We start from the raw sequence: 21302 nt of genomic DNA, 5'->3' as shown, positions 1-21302 counted from the left end.
AAGGGTGTACATGGTCTGTAACAATGCTTAGGTAGGTGGTACGTGTCAAAGTAACATCCACATGGATGGCATGTCCCCACAGGGATAGTGAAACCTAAGATCACCGACATTGTGGGGACCAGCCAGCGGTCCCAAGGAGGGAAATTGATTAATAAACATACTAAATTATGCTGTTTTTTTTAATGTAAAAATGCTGAAAGTTCTCTGTGATGGGTAGGTTTAGGGTTAAGGGAAAGAATATACAGTTTGTAGAGTATAAAAATCATTAAGTCCCCACAAAGATAGCAAAACCGAGTATGTATGTGTGCATATGTGTTCACATAGCAAGAGCCAAAACATTTACCATGTTTCAATGTTACATTTTTCGGTCAAAAATGACCAAAGAACACCATAACTTTGAGGTCTGGCGGCTATTGAATACTGTAAGTGTTGAACTGGGATTCATTTTTGTATAATTTCTTCTTATTATCTATAGTTCAAGCAGGAATCGTAGTGTTCAACAAACACTGAAAGAGGTTGAACTAAAAACAACATAACTTCTCAGCTGGGTCAGAACTGAATACAAATGAGTTCTGTTGCTATTAAAATGCTCAAGAGCAATAAATTATGCATCAAGTTTAGCATCACCCAATTATTGTATATCTGTCTGTCAAATCTCTTGCTAATAGGTCTTTCAGTAAATGCATAGTTATGAGGTAATATTACATAATATCTGCACACAATACACACTAAAGCAGTTTTTTTTTTTACTTAAAACATGTTCTCTTCATGGTCTTATCAGTGAGAGCATTCAACTGCCTGGAAATGAAAGCTATCTGGTCATCAACAGTCAAACATGTCTCTGACAAAAGTGCACAGTACTGTTGCATCACATGACCTATATCATTGACATTCAAATCTCGCTATTTTATCACTTGCACTACCTTTTATCTCACAAAATATGTTATATAAGAAAAGCTACCATTTCGAGCTTGAATGCTATTTTTAAACATTGTTAATATATTGAAAAGAACGTGTAAAGAGAACGGGTGTAGAGAATAATCAATTTAGAGTACATACTATATATGTACAGCTTAGTGAGCCACACCCTGGAGCTGCTTATGGCTCCCTCTTCCCCTTTTTCTTCTCAGCTCCCATCCCCCAACTCTCTCTGTACTCATGGTATAGGAAAGCGGCGAGGGGCCCCTGGACGAAGATTTTGCCTGAAAGGCTTTGATCCTTAGCAGGTGGCTGGAACTTTGTCTAAAAGAGCACATTTGTGGAGTAAAGCTGAAATTGCAGCTATACTAAATGTACAGATATTTTGAATATTAACAATATACATTTGCAATTATTTTAACAGTCTGTTTTTGGCCCACTATTTTTCTTAAAGAACATCATTAGATTCATTTGGCAACAGAGATTTTTTTAAAGCATTTCTGAGTGGCAATAACAACTTTCAAACTTATGGCTTCAATGAATCAATAGCCCCTTTCACACAGTAAACCCAGTAAATTCCCGTAAAATCACCAGTTTTACCGGTAAATACACAAATATGCTGTTCACACAAGCAACAGCGTTCTGGCTTTTTACCGTTAAAAGATCATTCACACATCAGCACCAAAATACCAGTAAATTCTGTGATGCCAGACATCAGAAATTATCTTTAAACGCTGTGCCGTTGTCTTTATTCGCCCACATGAGGAGAATCGCTTTAGTTTCTGTTCAATTTGACAAAGAAAATGTGTCTTCTGAGTGACAGACGTATAATAGTATCCAACTTCAGAGCCGCAGCACTGATGAATGGAAAAGAAGACAGGGTCTCAAGCGAAATACACTGAAAAAGCAGCAAGATGTGGCACAATGGTCAAAGATGTCCATTTAGCATATACTTGCATAAAAAGACTATTAAAAAGCAGCAGAGCTTCCTGTAAACAGCGTGGAGTAATCACGTCATCTCCATTAGCATTTATGATTGGCCCAAACCAGACTTCTTACCTCAGCGCATTCTGATTTACCAGTAATCCTCTTTCTTTGTTCACTCACAGCATCATAATGGTAATTTACTGTTAATGTTACAACTTCTCAAACTGGTAAATTGCCAGAACCGATTTACTGGTATTTTTTAAAATGTCCTGTTCACACATGATCTCTTACTGGTAATTTACCAGTAAATCGGTTCTGGCAGACATTTTCCTGTATCAACATCTTTGTTGATCCTGGAACAATATTCCTGTCCAGAAATGTAGTCCTAACCCTACCCCTAGTCCCCTACCCATAACTTATCCCTAAAATCAGAAGGAAATGATAGCTGAACAACACTGATGTAGAAGCACCTAACCCTGGTTGTAAGCCTAAACTTGAGATAAACTGTAAACTGTCCCTCAAATCTGATTGGCTGATTGGAATGTTGTTCCAGGATCAACAAAGATGTTGATCCAGGAACATGTTGTACTTGGTGAGGGGCTAGTGGTTCATTTGTTCTATCACACACAAATGTTTCAGGATGTTTCCATGTGGTACATATATTTCAAAGTCTTAGTAAAATTGTAATTACTTAAATACTGCTCTTTACTACTTTGTATGTTGTATGGGTGGTCATTCTTTCTTTAGTTCTTACATTGAACATTTTAGAAAGAAAAAAAAACTTCACTACAATGGTTGCTTGGTTAGACCATGGGGTTTATCTGAAGAAAAAAAAAAAGAAAAAGAGACAATTACCAAACGCTCGATTTTATGCAGCAAAAATTAATGTTGTGTCCATTTACACAAGAATATGGTCGGTGTGCTGGCTTTTAAATGCTAAACAAGGAGTCATTGTCCCTGGACAGCTGCCTTTTTCCGGAAAACAAACTGAGAAGAGGGGGTTGGGGAGGCGGTCTGAAGAATCACACGTCCCACTTCAGAACCAGCTGCTACGGCCGTCCACTAATGCAGTCTCCTCAGATCAACTGCCAAGTCACACACGTGTGCACGCTTGTAAACGAGACAAGCCGTGAGCAAATCTCTTCATGTGCAAGAGCACAACACGTACCAAGTTTTGCAAAGAGGTGGCCTCAGTGGAAATTCAAATATGAAGAAGTCATTCTGTCAGCAAAGTCTTCTGTGGGTGTGCAGAAAGGCATATAACTCTTGAGATATTGAAGTGTAGGTACTGGTCTGAACCTACCTTGAAATATATCCTAACATGTCATCGGCCTAAAGTACTGCCACGTCCATCTTTTTGAAGAACACACCCTCTTCCTCTCCCTAGGTAATATCTGACTCATGGGTTTCCTTCTTCCAGCATAATTTATTGTCAATGAACGATTCATTTGGTTTCAGTGTATCTGTCCAAACAGAAACCCAGTTTAAAACCTGTTGGAGCACGCCTGTTGAGACTGACAGCAGATGTATGACGACATCATTGCTGGCATGTGGCGTCTGGCTTTTCTCGTCCTGGAGATCTCTGCTGAATGGTATTCCCTCTAATATCTGTTACTAAGGTGACAACGTCACACATCAATAGACTTTCCTCAGATAAGACCCAACAAGAAATCAAAGAACATGGATCTGCAACAGCACCTGCTAATATGTTAGGTTGAGCCACTAACTTAAATAGGAAGGCTAATAACAGCACGAGTAGTATGTTGTTGCCAAAAACAGGATAACTTAACAGAAGGACTAAATAAAAGATCAGACGAATGGATTACTGTATAAGAGAGTGAGACTGCATATCTATAATGTAGCATTTACACTCAGCATTTTCCCGTCTTTGCCTTTGAGCAGTCTGTAAAACGGTCCTGTGGGAGCCTGGTATTTTTTGACTCGCTCTCCTGATACGCTCAACAGAATTCACCAAGAGGGAACTCACTCAATCTTAAAAAATCCTGCAGAGACTGATCCGCAAGTTATACTTTTGGGAATTAGTTCAACTGTGAGAATGAATCGGAGTGTAGTAATTTACAAGAAAGAAAAATGCAACAAGGACCAATACCTTAACCGAAATCCAGTGTACAAGGAACAGCTGAGATGAATTTCTATAGCCTCCAGGTTTCATGGAGTAATTTGCAAGGTATTTTGCAATTTCATTTCAGACCACCCAGATAAAGTCGACTCAGTGATAAACTCAAATTACATTGTGCCTGAAAACCCCTTATCAAACATGGTTATTTCTAAATTCACTTGTAGAATTTGAATGATTTAACTGTCCCGTCCTGCTGGCGGGACACCTGGCACTCTTTTTTTGATCGCCTTTTTTTCGTATCATATATTTTAGTAATTATCATAAATTAGGTATCATTCTAAAGTTTACGAACTCAAAATTCATCCTGTGAAAACCGTTTTGAAATTGGACGTTGCGTTACCATGGATGGAAATGGTACTTTAAATTCTTCTAGCAGGCTCCTCCCCTAGTGGGCGGTGTCATGTTTCATATTACAACATTTATTTTAACTGCTTTATAATCAAAATCTTTTCTAATCTTGACAAAACACTTTTCGTCAGAAAGGTCCGAGTCTCAAGGTTCCATATTTGGTGACCGTTTTGTGATGGAAGTGATGTAGAATTACACCCCTTTAAGTTTGGATCGTGCATTTTCATGTGTATTCTCAAAAAGGGGGGGTGACAGTTAAGAGGTTAAGTATTATTATTTTTTATTTACTTAGAAAAAATAGTATAGAATTTTACAATAATCCATGTATCTGTTATCACACATAACATTAAAATATTTATCTGTATAGCAGAATTGGCCTCACTCTTAATCAGAATGAAGGCTTTTTTACAGTATGGGATTTATAGTAGTTACTTCAAAAGTAGACAAATCTATGCTATAACTGTTGAGTTTCAAAGCTACTATAGTAATGAATCACAGCACAGCTTTGACAATGAGTTTCTGCGTCCCTAAATGTTTTTCTGTGCTCGCGATCTTCACATGATGTGCGAGCTGTCTGTATGAGTTTTTGTGTCTCACAATGCATCAGCGCATTAGTTCAAAATAATGACACACATCCGATGGTCTAAAATCGCTACAATGTTCAAACTGGCAAGCCTTAAAATATACAATTGACAAACTTTTGTGAAGACGCAAGTAAAAGTGATCTGGCTTCAGGGCTCACGCATTGTTAGAGACACGACTCGGCTCTCTGTCTCACAGAAAAAAAGCTTGCGAGCACTGAACGGGCGATGTTTTCCATATTGTTGTAAATTGGTGTAAAATCGCTTGAATGTTCAAACTGGCAAGCCTACATTTAATTGACAGACTTTCGTGAGGACGCAAGCGAAAGTTATCTCGCTTCGGGGCTTGTGCGCCGTCTGTGTGTGCGTGTATCAGCGCATATGAGAACTGCGATTAACTTACCTGTAAAATAAACTGTGTAAAACATGCACTGCCCTAGCAATAATGAGCATCCAGATTGGATAAAAAAACAAAGAAAACTGCTCCTGAATCTTTCCGTGTGCCTGCTAACTGCACTTGATGTGACTGGACGGGGCGGAGTCACTTAGGCTAACTACACACGGGAAAGTATTAAGAGGATTAAAAATACTAAATAACCGACGTGAGAAAATTATGTTGGTTGAATTTTGGTTTCAATTACTTTACAATTAATCATACAGCCCTACCTATAATGTTTCAACAGGAAATTCATGTACATTGTTGAGCTCACGTCACAATGTATGGAGCACTTATGCTGAATCTAATGTTAGTTCTTTGTTCCTCCGAGGGAGTAAACCAGTGAAATGCGCTATTTTCGGTTGATTGACAGTGTGCTCCAGGAAGTTTACTGTAGTTCCCTTCGATAGCACGCCATACATTCGGAGAAGCCACAAAAGTTCTCACAGGCACAGCTTACATGATTAACTTTGCCTTTGTCTCAAACATCACAGGATACTTTGTCTCTCGATCTTATGAAACCATCAACAGGAAGTAACTGTGCCTTACAGTCTCAGCTCTACCAAGAGAATGCAAATGTCAAAAAACAAATACAGTATGATCGGTAAATGGTCTAAAGTACAAAGTACAGTTCAGTACCAATCAAGTGAGTTCAGTCAAATTGAACTCATTTTGAGATGTCAAGTCTTTGTCTTCAACATCTGATTATGGAAAACCTCATTTAGAATTTCTATTTAATTTGTAAAATCCACATTATTTCCATTTTCACACAACCAAATTTTCAAGGTACTGTATTTCTGCGCCCATTAGAGTTAACTTACAATGTAAGAATGAAGTCAATACGCAAAATGTAAGGGTTATAATTCTTCTCTTTACAGACCCATTAAAAGGTTTGACATACACAATTTTCTTTACAGTGCTATTTCCTTTTGAAACAGCAAGTAAGGATATAAAAAGGCAAATCAAAAAGGCTTGTTCTTTTTTATAATAACCAACAGCTGATCTTACGCAGGTGATAGTAGAAGGATTATTCTCATGCTAACCATAACAAGGAACTTTTAACTGTAAAAAAGCCAGAAATTGAACAGCCTAGTGTGTATAAAGCTAACAGACATGGACAAGAATGGGGTTTTTAAGTCCATTTATCTCTCAATTCATTTTTATATGCTGAGAAAATGAGCAATATTTGGCAAAGTTGTTTAAGAAAACATGGGCCTTCAGCTCATCAGTTACTGTTGAAAGCTACTTGTGATTGCAAAAGAAGGTATGGATGTGCACATGCAAAGATACAAGGAGTTGTGCTGAGGGTGCAGGAAAGCTTCCACACTTCCACAGAAGCTGACAGAGGCAGATGATAATGGAGAGGGGTGAAAGGTGACACCCGCCTTACCGAATCCACAGAGGGAGAAAGAGACAGTGTTTTGCTGCTGGACGGAGCTTTGGGCAGCAAAAAATATTACCTCAGATTATTGGAAGCACAAATCTGATCAACTGGGTGAATAAAGATCTTCTTAAACATCTCAGACGAAATACATGTGTAGCCCGGAATGAGAATGAAAAATAAAGACGACAAAGGCAAAATGAAAAAGCATGTGCTGAAAGTCTGGCTAGATTTGTTCCTTGAACTTTATAAGATTCTTTGATTCCATCCCTTAAAGTGCCCCTATTATGCATTTCCGAATATTACCGTAATATAGCTATTCGTGAATGTAAATGGTCTGCAAAGTTTTAAAGATCAATGTCTACTTTGACCCACCCTGCAAATCCACTTTGCATGCATATCAAAAGGATGAGGACCAGCGCTGGAATTGATAAAGATGCCATCATTGCTGTTCACTGTGTATCAAGCACTGAGGAAGCCTCCAGAGCTGAAATTCAGAAATGGTAATAGGCGTTTTGTGTCCGACATGTGCTGTCAGCGGTAGACCAACCACGACGGACTGGGCTGTCTGACCAATCAGAGAAGAGTAGGCTCTTGAAAAAGAGGGGTTAGTGAGATTGTTATGAGAAAATTAAAGTGTATTTTAACCTTGGATACATGAAAATCTATTATAGGAGACCTCCAAAAACAAAATTAGGAACCTTTAAAATAACATAATAGGGGCACTTTAAATTCAGAGTCAAATGCTGTTCACAACAATTTTTGCATAATTTTTTTTTTTACACCAAGTGAAGCAGGATATTCTTCACACATAAAATGCAGAACATAACTTGATTTTATCCATCGGGAATTGATTGGATCAAGAAAAGTAGGCACTACATACTAGAATAAAGCCAGGTGGTTTGAGGGGAGGGACATCAACCGAGGGGTAAAGATGTTTTACTGGCATAGCGCATAATTCAATTTTGATAAAAGACTGCCAAGACAAATGGAATATGGAATAATATTTACCAAATGACTCTTTTCAAAATAAGATCAGGAGCATGAATTTAGAAAGTGAATGGGGTCAATTTTGACCATGTTTACTTGAATTGAACAATACAACATTATATCATAAAATAACTCACTATTGTCACCGGGAATTAACAAAAAAAAGTAAGGCTGCACATATAGCTTTGAAGTCTGAGAAAACAATTCTGAATGGGCACATTCCTATCTCTATTAATATGACAGAAGAGGGGACAAAAAGACATCTGTCTGGAAACAGATGGCACAGCTGTAGTACCACAACAACAGCATCCATCATATTAAGGTTGCAATGGCTGTTGAGATAAACTAAAAATAGCTATTTATAGGTTACTGATGATTCCTGCTTGTGAATATTTTTGGGTCAAGAGTGTAGTTTTAGGTCAAATATAAAGTTCAAACAAGGACGGTAATGGATCTAAGTGAGCTGAGTCTGAACAGCTAAATAAATGCTCTTTAAAAAAACATTATCGTAATTAACACACGACACGTGATTTTTTTTGTTGTTACAAAGTTGTGTCTATATGGCCTTTCAAAGATGGATCACAGCTTGCTGTAGCTAATGGGGTGAAATGTATGGACCATTCTAAAAAGGTAAAGGTAAGGGTCATAGAACAAGCCATTTCAACACTTACTCTTTTAAACTAACTAGCATCTATTTTTATGTTACCAGTACTTTTTTGTAATACTAGAAAGTAATCTAATAATGACTAGTAACTATTTTTGTCCTATCGCTCGTAATTAGTTTCTTATTTACTTTTACGTATCAATTAGGCTAGCCGTAGTTTCGTTTTTTGCTGTGATATCGAAATTGGTGTAGAGAATTACGAATTCCCAATGGTTTTTAAAATGTCATATTGTAAACCCCCTATTTTTTGTAACTATTTAAATCTAGTATATTTTCTAGCTTTTATAATACTAATTTGAATAGACTTTTTTTATTTTCTTTGCACTTATAAGTAAGATTAAAATTATACTATAAAGCAGCAATTCTGACAAGTCATATCACAACATATGTGATAGTTGAGTCTCATAAACAGATACAAGTATAACACATACTAATAAAGCTGGGTGCCAGCAACAACTGGAATGTCGGAGCCAAATATTTAATACTGTGACCAAATTTACAATTTGTTACAAAGAACACAAAGGCATAAGTACTAGTATGTAATAAATATCTAATTAAATAGAAACTATCGAAATTGAAAAAAGATACTAGTCATTATTAGATAACTCAATAGTAATTGAAAAATAAGTCATAGAAACAAAATGTAGCAGGTTGAAAAACGTTTTAGCAACAAAAACATCTATTATGAATATTGGATTATATATATTGGATTATAGATGGGTAGAGAGGTAGAGGTAGGTAGGAGTAGGTAGGTTGATAGATAGATAGATAGATAGATAGATAGATAGATAGATAGATAGATAGATAGATAGATAGATAGATAGATAGATAGATAGATAGATAGATAGATAGATAGATAGATAGATAGATAGATAGATAGATAGATCGATCGATAGTGTCAGATGACTAACTAAAGCCCATGAAAGACAGATTGCATTTTGATGTGTTCATCTCAGGCTGATTCAGCACTGATTCAGTTTCCTGTAATGCCAAGACCTTCTTTATAATAAACGCACAGAAAAAGTTCACCCGCCACAAACCTGACTGAATCAGTGCCAGCAAAGCCCATCTAACCCATGGCAGGGCCCTGGCATATGTTCAGCTGTGGGATAAAGCACGCTGACAGATTTAAAATGGGGCACGTAATATTTCACCCAAAGGTGACACTTGAAGGCACTCAAATCTCAGCTCATGTGCCTGACTCGGTCGGTGTGCCCAGATGCGCCATTCTCGAGTATTTAAGCGAGCAAGTAAGGGCAACAGCAGCACAAAGCACTAAAAGCAGATTCGCCGGTGTCCGAGAATGATACTTACTGCTGACTTTCATGCTGCCGAACGCCGACGGCTGCGGCACGGGCTTGCAGCTTTCGGCGAAGGAGGTGGTTCTAGGCCGACCGGACATTTTCCAATCCGAAATCCCACGCGTCTCTCAGAGTAATATACGCTTGTTTGTCTTGAACGAATCCGTTTCGACCCACGGGAACCAGTTTATCTCCCACTTAAATATTAAGGGGAAAAATGGGCGACTGTCCGGGGTTTTTCTTCAGTGAGCTCTCAACCGTCTCGCTTTCAGAACATTTTCCACGGGACCGTTTTTTCGTTGACTTCTACTATTATCTTCCGCGATGAAACCTCAGATAAATTCGATCATGAATGAAGGTGCTCATGAAATTGGCCTTTTCCCAGTTTCCCTCGAACCCCACCGATCCCCGTCTCTCTCCCTCTCTCTGACTGGAACAGAGATTTACACAAAGAGCATAGTCCGTGTCTAATAAACCCTCAAATCGCTGAGAAACTGGAGTGTTTTTTCATCACCATGCAGTATTTTTCATATACTGAGGTGGAGACTCAACGATCCAGTAGCACCAGCCATGGCGGCTTCCTTGCTCTAACCGACGAAACGAATGAGAATTTTCCAATTGCCCAATTTCAAGACTGATATCCTCGGCCGTTCCGACCCACTTAACTCCATGCACACGGATGGCGAAATAAGAAATCCAATACACACGCGGGTAGTTCAATAAACGAGCCAAAAGTGCGGTTCCTAAAGGGAACGGTGATCAGAATCCCCACGGTAATTCAGAAATTTCCTTTTTTATTTCTTCTCCGTCGGTCTGTGCTCGTTCTCTTTGTCACTCCGACCGATTCACGTAAACTACGTTGTGTGCGCAATAGTGGCAATGGAGTTGAACGGGAGCACAGACGGGGTTACGCCACATCGCGCGTCAAGAATCGGAAAATGTGAACGCGCTGGAAGGCCTGGGGAGGTCGGATCCAGCCAATCCAACGCCTTTCTTGGCAGATGGGCGGAGCGACGGCGAGTTCCTCCGCCAATCGAATGCTTGTGTCCGCGGAACACATGGTGTAATTTGCCAATCTGTCAGTGTTCTGCAGCCATGGAAGACGCGCGGAAAGTGGGCGGGCGCGTGGAAAGACTGATTGTAAAATCATCCAATAAGCGGACCCGAGGAAAAGAAACAGCCCAATCCTGAAGAAGCATCAAAGGCGCAAAAGTAACCAAGCCGCACTGTTGCTAGTCAGCTGAGCTCCTGTGATCTATTCTGTTCTGATGCTTTGCCATTGTTGCTACAGTGTAATTTACAAATCACATCCACAATGTTTTAAATGATAGTTATGTAATTAGAGCGTCAGAGTAATGTCATGGGTCTTGTGCCCTTTTGACCTCTAAAACTAACAGACGTGTTCTAATATAAGAAAGTATTTTAGTAAAAGGGTAGCCTATAGAATAGAAAATGCTCTTGTCAAGCTCAACCACTTACATTTTTAAAAGTGATAACTTAAATCAAAAAGATACAATTAGCTATTGTTCAGTAAGGGGATGAGTGCTAATATATGAGGGTGTCAACTTAAAGGGTGTATATGACATTCTTCTTTCAGACGAATAAAATCTGAGTTATATAAAAAAAATTCTGGCTAATCCAAGCATTGTAATGGTAGTAATAGTTGCTCTGTTTTTGAAGTCCATAAAAAATACATCTGTCTATCGAATAGCCGAAGGCGATCAGCTGGAAATCTGCTTGATAAAGTTTTAAATATGGATATTTTTCTTACACAAACGCATTGATTCGCTTCAGAAGGCCTTTATTAACACCCCAGAGCCGCGTGGAGCATGTTATTTGATGGACAGATGCATTTTTTATGGACTTCAAAAACAGAGCAACTATTACTGCAATTCTAAAGCTTGGATTAGCCTGGACTTTTTTAATATAACTCAGATTGTATTCGTCTGGAAGAAGAATGTCAATTAGGATTCTTCAAAACAATGAAGAAATGCCTATCGTTTGTCTTAATAAACTGCCAATTTGAGGTCAGGACAAAAACGACAACATCCACTAAAAATAATTTAACCCTGTGATGCATGAATTTTTAAATATCAAATAAAATAGTTTTATTTTAATATTATTTATATACTATTATATTATTTATTTTATTATTATATTTCCATTTTAAATTTATTCTACGTTTTAGTATTTTTTTTATTTTATTTTTTGTAAATTTTTTTAGCTTTAATTTACTAAAAAAAAAAAAATACATTAAGGAGTTCCATTTTCATGTTGATAGAACACTTTGTAAATGTGGAACATTGCGTCTGACCTAATGACAGATGTGGGGCAGTTTTTAAAGCTTAATGAGAAGCCAGCAGTGCTGGGTATATCACACACAAATTGTAGCCGGTTACTGATTGCAAGTTGCATGACACAATTGTAATTAGTAATGTAATCCATTACATTACACATTTAGGGTACAGTAATATAATCGGACTACTTTTTGATTACTTTTGACCTATCTCGTTTATCACATTGATTTGAGTAGGATAATCTTATACCATATTGATATAGGAATACAAAGAGAAAGAAAATATATATATAAAATAAGTGCATTAAATATTACATTACGTCAGTGTTTAGTTCATGATGGAACTGCAGTGTATTTATTTAGTAATTCAATCATACAATTTGAACATTTAAATAAATAATTTTAAAATAAATACATTTTAATTTAAATAATTCTAAATTAAATGCATACTAAAAAAGGTGAAAATATATATTTTATTTGTGTACCTGCATGTCATGTGACCATTAACCGATATCAGAAAACCAGCTTAATGTTATCGATGAAATATTATTGACTTAATTTTATTATTGACCTAACTTATTAACTTAAAATCTCATGTGGTAGTTCAAGTTAATATATTAGGTATATATTTATACAAAAAAGTTGTGGAATGCATGTAAAATGACATGACAATAATGTTTTTGAGAGTCAAAAGCCTTCCAAAGACAGTAATACATTGCTAAAAGTGATAATTCAACTAATCATGAATGTGTTCGTCAGTTGATTAGATATAATGTTGCAATGTTAAGAAAACACTTGTTAAAAGTGAAACGATTTCTGTAAATCAGTGATCAATTGCTGTGTGGGTCTCAGTTTTCAGTGACTATAGTGGCTGGTCTGTGTGTGCAATTCCACAAAACCCTCTGAACGTACACCGATCAGGCATAACATTATGTCCACTGACAGGTGAAGTGAATAACACTGATTATCTCTTCATCACGGCACCTGTTAGTGGGTGGGATATATTAGGCAGCAAGTGAACATTTTGTCCTCAAAGATGATGTGTTAGAAGCAGGAAAAATGGGCAAGCGTGAGGATTTGAGCAAGTTTGACAAAGGCCAAATGTGGGGTGTTCCCAGTCTGCAGTGGCCAGTATCTATCAAAAGTGCTCCAAGGAAGGAACAGTGGTGAACCAGAGACAGGGTCATGGGCGGCCAAGGCTCATTGATGCATGTGGGGAGCAAAGGCTGGCTCGTGTGGTCCGATTGAACAGACGAGCTACTGAACTACTCAAATTGCTCTAGAAGTTAATGCTGGTTCTGATAGAAAGGTGTCAGAATACACAGTGCATCGCAGTTTGTTGAGTATGGGGCTGCATAGCCGCAGACCAGTCAGGGTGCCCATGCTGACCCCTGTCCACCACCAAAAACGCCAACAGTGGGCATGTGAGCATCAGAACTGGACCACGGAGCAATGGAAGAAGGTGGTCTGGTGAATCATGTTTTCTTTTCACATGGATGGCCGGGTGCGTTTCATAGACTGTAAAAAAATATGGACGTAGTGTCCGTGACGTCACCTATAGGATTCTGAAGAGCAGTTTTGAAGCGTAAAGTAGGGACGAGCTGGCCGTTGCCATCTTGGCAGCAGAAAATGGGCAAATAGGCGGGATGTGGGTGGAGCTGAGGTGACACGATGACTAACAGACAGCAGATAAATGGCTGTGCACAGGAAGAGGCCATGCCCTTAATTATGCAGAACTTTAAGGCTTTATATAATGTAAACGAATGAGTTATACAAAATTCACCCCCCTCACAGTTGTCATGAAGGGCAAAATTAGCCGTATAGACCAAATCCACAATTTGTACCAGGCTGTAGACAAGTTTTTTTCTGCTGTAAAGTTCAATAGTTAACATGGGGCTCAATGAGATTCTGCTCCCTTCTGGAGCCTGTCTCTAGTGGCCAGTCGATTAATTGCAGTTTAAGTCACTTCTGTATTGGCTTCAAGAGAAACTGAGGGGGGTTGCCGCTTGGTGCTGCTTACCCGGGGAACACATGGCACCAGCAGGATGCACTATGGGAAGAAGAAGGCAAGCTGGTGGAGGCAGTGCAGTGTGGTGCTTTGGGCAATCTTTTCCTGGGAAACTTTGGGTCCTGCCATCCATGTGGATGTTGCTTTGACACGTACCACTACCTAAGCATTGTTGCAGACCATGTACACCCTTTAGTGGAAACAGTATTACCTGGTGGCTGTGGCCTCTTTCAAGATAATTACAAGTTATTTTTGGAATCTGATTACATATGCAGATCAATTACTGGAAGCCAGATTATGAAACTGACTAAATTGATGGACCATCACTGTTGAAATGTGTCACCATGAATTTGTCCTGGAAGTATCGCTCATATGAAGGCACATAACTATATTATTACTTTCATCGTACACATTACATTTGATGAACAACTAACTTGCCATGGTGTCATTGTCCTTCCACTTGTGTATTCTTTGACCTGTGACATACTAACAATAATTGTGAACACAAAGTGTTGTGTTAAAGAAGTTCTCTTTCCCTTTTTTTGTTGTGTACTTTTTGAATCGGACGGCTAGTAAAGTTTTTGGACATTCTGTTCATTTGACACCACTTTTTATAAGTATAAATTTCCAAATCAAGGGATGACATTTCAGCTAAAAACGTTTGCACATTCCTGCAGTGGGTTTACATAACACAGCATAATTGCTTATTTACGTTTCGTAGACGGGCAGATTCTCCTTTCCCCCACCAACAACATTATTGTGGTTTAGATCTAGTTCATGTTCCATTTGTAACCAGTGTACTGTACATCCGGTGTGTAATGCAGAGTATTTCACAATATCTGGGCTTCTTTTCTGCTGCCACTCTTTTCTGTGATGTGATCGTGTTGCTTTGAGTACATTTTACAATGATGTTTCACAAATAGCCCTACATCTGCAATAGAACAAGTGATGCAAGTAATGCAAGCAACGTTTTCCTTTTTGCCTTAATGCAAATACTTCCTGGGGCAATTGTGTATATGTGTTTGCACAGAGATACAGTTGTACACACATCTAATACGTTACATTCACGATCATGTTCATGTTTTTGTTTGTAGATGCTCATTGATTACTAAGAGTGTTTCAATAAATTGAATTTAATAAAGAAAACATGTTTACAAGACACATAAACACATTCACACACACACTTAAGTATTTACACAAATGCAATATATGCAAAATAATCCAGTAAAAAAAAAAAAAAAAAACACTGTTTGGACAAATAACATTAGATGCAGCTCAGGTTCTTCAGTCACATTTCCTGCTCCTTAAAGGTTAAATTAGATAAATAAGGAGATAAACACCTATAAAAGAATGAAACACACCAAAAAGACACATCAAAAATAAATATGTTGTAAAGCATTCTGAAAGAGACAGACGTCTTGCATTCAAACCAGTATTTACAAAATGCATCTTCAAAGCAATGACTATGGAATGTTTTATGTAGCATAAAATAAAGCTTTTTTAATATCGCATGATGTAATTGATAGTCTATTGAACTGTAAGAGCAACTTAAAATGATCAAGGCACTACGTCACATAACGCACTAAAACACAGTCTACGCACTAAAAGCTAACTTCACAGCTGATTTTTTTTTAACTCTTTCCTTTTTGGACAATATTTGCATATTCCTTCTTATCTAATCTCTCTTTTAGGTTTTGCACAGTGCTTCCATTCGAATGAATGTAAATAGGATTGTAAAAATCAGTCATCATTTTTCAATTACATTTGAATTATTGAAATATATGGCGGATATGGATATAGCTTTCTTGAAGAAAAAGGTGTAAACCAATTTTTTCTTTACACCGGAATTGGCTCTTGGCTCACAAAAAAAATGGCTCATATTTATTTAGTTATGCTAATGAGAGAATATGTAAGCAAGATCACCATGCCATATTACTTTTTGATCCAGTATTTCCCATTTCATAATAGCTTTTGTGATCCTAAAACTCTAAAAGTGGTTTGACCATCAAGTAAATGAATAAAATATGACTTTAAACAGTTTTTCAAATGTTAATAATTTGGATTTTTCAAATCATTGATTTCATTAAAATAAATATTTGGTTGGTTATTCCATTTGACTATTGCCATGTTTTAAATATGTCAATCATTTCAAAACATTTACTGTTTTTATGATTTTGTAAAAAAAATTAAATAAATTAAACCACTTAATTATAACTACTTTATTACTTTTTTTTGTCCACAGAATTCAGCCATTATGAGACTTTTATTATTATATAACAGAGATATTTTTTACTTTAAGCAACATCAAAAAATTGTATTAAACATCTAAGTTTTAAATAAAACATGTCCATAATAAAAAAGGTGTATTCAAGTGTGCATGAAGTGCATTTTTAATGTACACTAGTCAAAAGTTTGGAATAATTACGCAATAACAGTAAAAAAAATACAGTAATAATGTGAAATATTATTACAATTTACAATAACTGTTTTCTATTTGAATATATTTCTAAAATGTAATTTATTCCCGTGATGGCAAAGCTGAATTTTCAGCATCACTACTCCAGTCTCCAGTGTCACATGATCTTTCAGAAATCTTTCTAATATGATGTTTTGGTGCTCACACTAACGTCTGGAGTAATGGCTGATAAAAATTCAGCTTTGCCATCATGGGAATAAATTACATTTTAATATTAGTGCTGTCAATCCATTTAAAAAAAGTAACTAATTAATCACACATTTTTCTGTAATTAATCGTGAATAATCACACCTAAGATTAAAGTTTTAAATATATTTTATATTGTAATAATTTTACAATTTTAATGTAGAACCAACATAAAGACAATGTTAAATGGCATCTTTTTATGAAAGAAGGCCTGTAACACAGATACCAAAACTGCTACTGATGTCTCTATGAAATGTCTCAGTTATGTATGTAACCCTCGTTCCCTGAAGGAGGGAACAGAAACGCCACGTCGGAGACGGACGAATGCGTGGCATTGGAATTGACAGACTGAATGGGAACTGTTTTTTTCCTAAATTTTAGCCATTATAGCATTCAGTATTACAGTATAATTGAAGCTATACATTGTAACATTTATTAGTTAAGTGAACAAAGTAATAAAACACTTCAAGTCTGCACTGCATAAATTATAAATTAAATAGATTAATCCTTATTAAAGCTACAAAAGTTATTCAGTCAAGAGCAGTGAGTGATTCTCTGTATTTGGTTCTTTGATTAACATTAATGACAGACAGCAGCAGGTTTATTAGGCTGCTGTCACTTTAAGACCTGTCGCACATGATCTGACACACATCCCATTTTCTCACACCTCTTTATGTTCATTTTAAGACTTAATTTAACTCTTTTAAGGCTGTACTTGCGATGATAATAAAACTAGCATTTTGTGTTGTTCTCCATTCAAGAACTGTCTGAAGCTGCTTTCTGTGTGTACGAGTCGTGTGTGTCACAGACAGGAGATTCACAAATGCGCGGCAGTACAGCACTGTGTTCTCTTTTGTTGTGCATAAATGGTTTAAAAGTATTTGCATGAATAGGAGCATGATAATGTAACGCTAGCCCATGGATGACAGGAACAAACGGATGCTGCGTTAATTGCGTTAAATATTTTTAACACATTAAACTGAAAAAATTTATACAATTTTTCTGTCATCCTTGGGCTAGCGTTACATTATGATCACGCTCTTATAAATGCGAATGCTTTTAAACCATTTAGGCTCTCTGTGAGTGTCCTCACACACACGACGCACAGAAAGCCGTGCACCAGTATAGAGTTCTCTTTCACGCTTGAAGAAAAAATAACAGACAGAAATTTTGCCAAATTGCCCGTTTTGTCGAGTATTCTAATAAAAGCAGTCTTAAATGAGTTAAATAATGCCTTAAATGAACTTAAAGAGTTGTGAAAAAATGAGATGCGTGTCAGATCCGCGTCATTCTCGGCAGCGTCAGATCTTAAAGTGACTGCAGCGACTAATGCGGTCTGTCAATAATGTTATTCAAAGAACCAAGGTAACTTGTAGCTTTACTTAGATTAATCTATATTTAATTTATTATTTATGCAGTGCAGACTTCAATTTCTGTCTATTTCCTACCTGTTAGACAGGTGAAGGCCACAGGTAAATGTGACATTTATTATAATGGGTTTATGTGAAGATTTCATTTAAGTGAACTTAAAAAAAAGTTGTAATTTTTTAAAGCCTAATAAATGTTGAAATTGATATAGATTTCAATTACACTGTAAATCTGAATGCCTATCATTAATTTAAAAAAAATCCTAGGGCTGTGCGATATTGATGAAAAATGCGATATGCGATATCCTTGTTAAATAATGCGATATTCGATATGCGATACGATATTGCTTTAAGTGTGTAAAATCAATTTCAATTATATTAAAAAAATATATATTTAAAAACAGAATGATATCATTTGTGTTGTTGTATCACATTCTTTCTGGGAAAAGAAAGCATCGGTTCTGGGAAAAGAAAGCATTGACAGTTCGAGTGTGTAACAAGACACGAAAAAAGAATGGCTTGTGCGCACATTTCGGTGTGTGTGTCAGACAGCACGAGACTGCAAGGGGTTGTTTTTCGCAAGTTATTGTGTTTAATAACTCTTTTTAACGTCAAGCAAGTCACATAAGTAACAGTCGTGTGCCCAGTCTATTCTCTGCTATATGCGTCGACCTAAAACATATACTTTTCATAATGTTGAAGTAGCCTATTAAAATCATTCAGATATTGCGTGCCCTTGCGATATGCATATCACGATAAGTACATTTGCGATATTTCGATATATTGCGCAGCCCTAATAGAGACATAGGTAGCAGTATTAGTATCAGTGATACTGGCCTTCATTCATAAAAAGCCGTCATTACAACAAATATTTTTTGTTGTCACGATTAATTACAGAAAAATTGTAATTAGTTAATTTTTTTATCAATTGACAGCACTAACATACTGTATATATAAAATGAATTGTAATAATATTTAAAAACGCTATACTGTATTTTTGATCAAATACCTGCAGCCTTGGTGAGAATAGCCGTTTCCACCAAAATTACCCGGAACAATTTGTCCTAGGAACTCTTTTCCCTCCCGACCTGCTGCTGTCTGCGTTTCCACCGTGGTCTAAAGTACCGTGAAGATTAGTCCAGTGACGTAGGACCGCACGTGACTTTCCCACTGGATTTCGTCCCCCACAAATAAACTTAATAAAGCCTGAAGCTTGTTGTCGGTCCATCTGTCACATTTTTTAAACTCCATTGTAGATTTGAATAGCAAACAACTCTTACTGCGTGGACTGCAACCGACTTTTAGGTTGAAATAAAATGCTGCATGAGCTCAACCAATCAGCATGTTCAGTGCCCAAGAACTTTGAAAAAGTACTACCTCGCTGGCAGGCCCGTTTTGAGGAGGAAATCTTTACCCGGAACTTTATTTAGACCCCGGTTCCTGCGGTCGAAAGTCCCTAGTTCCTGGGGAAAGTTCCTGCGGTGGGAACACGGCTAATTAGAAACTTCTTTCAAAAGCATTAAAATTGCAATTATTCCAAACTAGGTAGTGTATATCTGAATAACTGTTCAGACAAAACAAAAAGAGCATCACATCACTGACCCATATATAAATAATCGATGTGCAGTCTGTTCAGACAAAGGTTGGTTTAAGGTCGACTTTAAAGTTCACGACAGGATGTGTTGAGCGGTAGAAGTCCTCATCCTCGCTGTCAGAGGTCCCTGAGGTGAGGCTGTCTGTGGAGTCGTAGGGGTGATGACAGGCCCCGCAGTAGGGCCGCTGGTAGTAACCGTAGTCCTCTGAGCTGCTGGAGTCTGAGTCTGAGTAGTCATATGGCTCCTCTGAGTGTTTAACCCCCTCTATCAGCCCAGCGGAGGCAGGCTGAGGAACCTGGCCCGTGAAAGGAGCAACAGAACTTTTGTGAGGCGAACATTCCCAACTGTCCTGTCTACAGCCACGCCTAGTCTTTGATTTCTCATCCCTCTTTCTCCTCTTTCCCTCACGCCAAAAGTCATGTCTTTGAGGGTTGCTGGTGGGACTTGCTTTAGAGTCATCATCCCTCAGCTTTTCATGGTCCGGTAGTGCTGATGCCCTACTGCGCCCTGGAGGTACAGAGCCTGGAAAATAGTAAGGGGGAGGTCCACCTCTTGAGGAGTGAAATGGAGGTCTGCGTTTACGCATGAGATAGGGTGAGACGGTGGGGAAAAAGAACTGTAGAGGAGATCGAGGAGAAAGAGCCACGCTCAGATCATCTGGCTTGATGGACGGTCTCCGCGCCTGGTCGGGCGATTTGAGAGAACTGCTTATGGCATCCACACTCAGGTCCTGCAAGATCTCCACCAGCTGCTCATTGGTTACAAAACCCTGACGCCCTGCTGATGAGGTGGTTGGAATCTCCATGGAGGCTGATGGCTCTGGAGACCCAACCTGAGGTGAACTACACCGAGCAGGACTCAAAGGAGGAGAACCATGTGCTAATTTTTCCTGTTTCGAAGGCACGTCTAGTGGCTTCTCCAAAATGTCTCTTCCAAGACCTGAGTTTCTCGTATTGTTCACGGCTGGAATTGCATCTTCTGTGTTTCCATTAAGACTCACAACCTGAGGGACCTCAACTTTAGGAGGTGGAGACCTCATGAGTGGTGGAGAAGAAGGAACATTTATAGCTACTGAACCTATATGGGACGTTTGCTTTGAGGTAGTATGAGTGGGAAGCGGTGGAGGAGGTACATAGGGAGGTGGAGAGAGAGCTCCTGTGGGAGCAACTTCTGAGTATTTCTTGAGAAGAAGGGTTGGAGAATCAGGAGATACAACTGTGGCTTGGGTGGAGGTGGAGTTGAGGTTAGTGTTGGAGGAGTCCATTTCTCCCTCATCCAAGGGGTGGCTAGCAGTCATCAGTCTGAGCAACTTGTCCTTGGCATTGTTCACTTGTTCCTGTAGGCTATCAATAACGGCATTCTTCTGCAAATATGGGGGAAACATGGAAAAAAAATGGGTTAAAACTTCATCACCCTAATCACGGTCATTATCTAGAATGGCTCACTTCACTAAGTAGGTGTGTGGGATAGATGCCAATTTTGCAGGATGTGAGATCATAAAGCGGTGCCTAGAGGAAATGTAAAACAAAGGATCCCGCCTCACTTGTGGGGTAGTGACGCAAACACACTGCTGTCCACACCCAACACTGGAATTCACCATCAGACACTTAACCAAACCAGGAATCACTGTGTTAAACCACATCTATCTATCTATCTATCTATCTATCTATCTATCTATCTATCTATCT

At 38.0% G+C, this 21302-nt stretch overlaps 2 protein-coding genes across 4 annotated transcripts in view; both read right to left on the bottom strand.

The window, feature by feature from the left end:
* Positions 1 to 10537, bottom strand: part of gsk3ba (glycogen synthase kinase 3 beta-a) — a 74713-nt gene extending 64176 nt beyond the window's left edge. For both annotated transcript variants that reach the window (XM_079821000.1, XM_079821001.1), the window contains exon 1: positions 9700 to 10537. In XM_079821000.1, the coding sequence (XP_079677126.1) occupies positions 9700 to 9787 (88 nt within the window). In that variant the 5' untranslated portion in view covers positions 9788 to 10537. The remainder of the gene's footprint in view (positions 1 to 9699) is intronic.
* Positions 10538 to 15110: 4573 nt separating this feature from the next.
* gpr156 (G protein-coupled receptor 156) overlaps positions 15111 to 21302 on the bottom strand; it is a 34336-nt gene continuing 28144 nt past the window's right edge. Inside the window, exons 10-12 of one of the 2 annotated variants that reach the window (XR_013816846.1) lie at positions 19622 to 20977; positions 19029 to 19495; positions 15111 to 15330 (exon numbers count right to left, since the gene is read on the bottom strand). Coding sequence is in view for 1 of the 2 variants with exons in the window: in XM_079821164.1 (XP_079677290.1) it covers positions 19652 to 20977 (1326 nt within the window). In the remaining variant the exon portion in view is untranslated. Of the gene's footprint in view, positions 15331 to 18942; positions 20978 to 21302 lie in introns of those variants that run through there. The other variant, XM_079821164.1, reaches the window with a different exon arrangement.

This window comes from Gobio gobio (assembly GCF_949357685.1).
Source record: "Gobio gobio genome assembly, chromosome: 7".
Taxonomy (NCBI): domain Eukaryota; kingdom Metazoa; phylum Chordata; class Actinopteri; order Cypriniformes; family Gobionidae; genus Gobio; species Gobio gobio.
Note: the sequence above shows the minus strand (reverse complement) of the source record. Positions and strands in the feature narration are given on the sequence as shown.